At 32.6% G+C, this 3,788-nt stretch overlaps 1 protein-coding gene across 1 annotated transcript; it reads left to right on the forward strand.

Moving 5' to 3' along the window:
• The first annotated feature begins 1,798 nt into the window (after positions 1-1,798).
• Positions 1,799-3,280, forward strand: LOC139528100 (uncharacterized). The gene is made up of 2 exons (XM_071323929.1): positions 1,799-2,249; positions 2,801-3,280. Exons 1-2 carry the CDS (start codon positions 1,811-1,813, stop codon positions 3,205-3,207), a joined length of 846 nt encoding a protein of 281 aa, XP_071180030.1. The 5' UTR covers positions 1,799-1,810; the 3' UTR covers positions 3,208-3,280.
• Positions 3,281-3,788: the final 508 nt, after the last annotated feature.

The following is a 3,788-nucleotide window of genomic DNA, read 5'->3' on the forward strand; positions in this document are numbered from 1 at the left end:
TTATACGATCTTAGTGTATGCAATAGGCATAACTTGATTGAATTATGGCTGGAAAGCACTTCTGTACGATCGTGTAAAATCTCATGGGTAGTCAAGGTCATTACAATACCCACTCATCATCATCAGCACGTTCCTGTCAGTATACATGAGCTAAACATTATTAAGACCAGAGCTAAATCAAACCAATAACATAAGAAGCTTATTTGGTCTGAAATTTATCTGTGAGTAGTATTAAAAGTTATCATTATGCATTTTTACTAAAGATCAATGCTAATTATCATAGGTTCTGGAACGTCACAAAAGGGAAAACTTTAATTCATTGTTGTAATATTTTCATATGTGAACACACAATTGAACTGCTAAGGGAAAGGGGTAAGAAATGAACAGGTCGGTAATTACTTTCCTATAACTACCTAGAACACTAATTTGTTCATCTTACTTTCTATGTATAAGAGTTAACTAACTTTAAACTCTTATAACGCGTGTTAGTGAAGACATTATAAATCTATGTAGAGCTGAGGTTTTTGTATACTATTATTCGTTTATATAAAAAAAAAAAAAAAAACAGTTTTCTTATAACTAGTGAGTGGCCTGCTTGTATTGAGACTACTTTCAGCCACAACTTGCGTATATCATGAATGCCTCATGCGATAAATTAAGGTGGTACCCAACACTTTCACTAAAATTAATTTGGCTCGTTTAATTTTCATAAAATTTTGACAAAGTATTTACTTTGACCCTTAAACAAGTATATAAAAATTTCAAAAATTTTGAACCAACCGTTTTGTCAGAAAAATTACACTGGTTATATAGCAGTTTGACAAACAACAATTTTGATCATTGAGAAGCTTAATATTCCCTTTACAACACAACGTAATTAAAACGTTTAGCTGATTTTACAGAGTTATCTCCCTGTAGTGTTAGGTACCACCTTATGGCAACAGTAGTTTACAAATCTCAACTAAAAAGATATTAATTGACTGCATGCGAAGTATCTGAACAGTACGGTGCTTACTACAGTGGACAAGTCTTAAAATATACCGAGAAAGAATGAACTCAAGATGTCCTATTTACTCATTTTTCAGTCATTGTATACACGCTAGGAGTAAAATGACTGTTTTAAGTTGAGAATTAAGAAACAATTGAATGAATTACAGAATATGACATTGTACAAATATGATATTGAACAATTAACTTACATCTAATGGTTGATGATTTGTCTGCATAAAATGCATGTACACTTTTTTTTGGCATTCTTCACAATGCTATAGTATTATAAGTGTAAAATGTTTTATTTTAATACATGGATTTAAATGGGGTTCGTGTATATTATTCTTTAGTTTTCTATGTTGTGTCATGTGTACTTTTAATTGTCTGTTTGTCTTTATTTTTTAGCCAAGGCGTTGTCGGTTTATTTTCTATCTATTAGTTTGACAGTCCCTATGGTACCTTTTGTCCCTCTTTTGAAGTTTTTATTGGTCCTGTATTATATCTTAATTGTTTTGTTGAATATTGTATAAAGCTATATTTTTCTAGTTCAAAATAATAGTCAGTGCTTAATATTTAATTTGCAAAGAGTCAATAAATGGTGTAATTCGATTTAAAACATAGTGAATGGTATATATAGCAAATCAAGATGGTATGACAATTGTCATTATATTTTATTTTTGAATGTCATACATGAAGGTCAGCGCAGTTCTCGTTATCTTACAACTGTCCTTATCTTTCATAACATTATATAATAATTGACAAAATGGGGAGTTGCACTGGAATATATTTCATTGCGTTTATGTATTTTGGATTAGGGAAGATGGAAACAGCTGCCAATCAAAATTTTGATGAGATGGTAGATTTTCGGGAAATCATCCGTGAAATAAAGACTGTAAAAGAGAAATTAAAATCAGCAACAATTGAGATTGAAAAATTAAAAGACCAGAACGACAACCTACAAACTGCCATGATAAAAATGGAAACGAAGCACACAGACGTATTGACCGAGATGAAAATTGACTTGGAAACATTAAAATCAATTTGCCAACATCAAGACGTTAGTGCCAAGAAATTACATAAAGACCGAAGTTTGCAATTATTCACGTACAATTTTACTGTTGAAGTTGAGAATCATACTAAAATCCATCCGTCGCCTGAATTTAAAGATGAGGATAAGGGCACATTGTTCAATATCGTTGAACCTAAAAGCAGGTTATATGAAGAAAAGCGTTTGCTTTTACCACAGTTAACTACTCCGGGTAAGTGACAGTAGTGTATCAGATATGATATCGACCGCCCAGAAGCATCGAATGCATAAACTCAAAATGGGGTCAAGATCAATATAACTTGAAAAGAGTGAGAAAAATATGTAGTTTTTACTAAAGATAATGGTACCATAACAAAATAGGGCTGGGAGGTGAGGATCGATCTTAACCCTTGGTCTTCACTACCTCTTACGATTTGAGGATTTTTCAATATTTTGTGAAAAGTGGAAGCTATTTTTTGTTTACTATATAAAGGTAAATAGAATACAAAATGCTATTGTCTTGTTCAAACATTTAGTCAATGGTTGAGGTCATCACATCTCAACCATATACTCTCATGTTTGACGTGCCCAAGATAAATGTACTGATATATAAGACATATACATTTTATTTATCATTTACATTCATTACAAACTGACTAAGATATATAATGAGCTCATAAGGGTGTATATTATTTTACGGAATTAGTATTCATTGCTGTGTAATGTAATAACCTCTTTTACAAATCTTAAGTTGCTCCTATATACTTTGTTTATGCATTACAGGTGCAATTTTAACAAAAGTAGCGTTTTATGCAAGAGTCAAGGAGTCGATGCATGATCTAGGATTCAATCAAGCCATCAGTTTTGAATCCGTTGTTTTAGATACACACAATGCATTTCATGGAACATCGGGCGTATTCACAGCTCCACGTGCTGGAAATTATGCATTTTGGGGTAATGTGGTGTGTTACCCTAACAAGTACTTAGAATACTACCTTGTCAAGGATGGTGTCGAAATTACTGGAGGTCTCTGTGGCAATCAAAACTTCTGGGGATCATCTACCATTCTGGCTGCTTGTCAATTGGATACCGGAAACAAAGTATGGATTCATATGGACGGAAATGATCATAGTTCGGGGAATTTAATTTATCGCTTCCATACCAGTTTTCTCGGCTTTAGTTTGAATTGATATTTCTAATAAGGAATTCTAGCAAGAAAACTCTGGAACACAATTGAAGAAAATTAAAGTCGACACACTTTAACTGGTTTTTGTTGTAATTACAGGAGTTTTATTGAAGATTGGCAAACTGATGATTTTACAAAACGTCTTGATATTGAAATCATACTTTGGTTCTATAACTGAAAAAAATTGGTCTTTTTCTTAACATTAGGAAACATGGTTTAAATGTCAATGAGACAACTATTGACATGAGACCAAAAGACGAAGATGTAAACAACCGGAGTACCCTCTACGGGGGTAATAAACCATGAAAACTGTCCATACCGTATTCATACCTTGTAACTTTTGAAAGTCTCAGCATGCATGACATAATCTGAAAAAATTCATAAGAGAAAACTAACGGGGGTAATAAACAATAAAAACTGTCCATACCGTATTCATACCTTGTAACTTTTGAAAGTCTCAGCATGACATAATCTGAAACAATTCAAAAGAGAAAACCAACGGGGATAATGAAATATGAAAACTGTTCATACCGTATTCATACACCGTATTCATACCTTGTAACTTTTGAAATCTCAGCATGACAT

The sequence above is a fragment of the Mytilus edulis genome, chromosome 6 (assembly GCF_963676685.1).
Source record: "Mytilus edulis chromosome 6, xbMytEdul2.2, whole genome shotgun sequence".
Taxonomy (NCBI): Eukaryota; Metazoa; Mollusca; class Bivalvia; order Mytilida; family Mytilidae; genus Mytilus; species Mytilus edulis.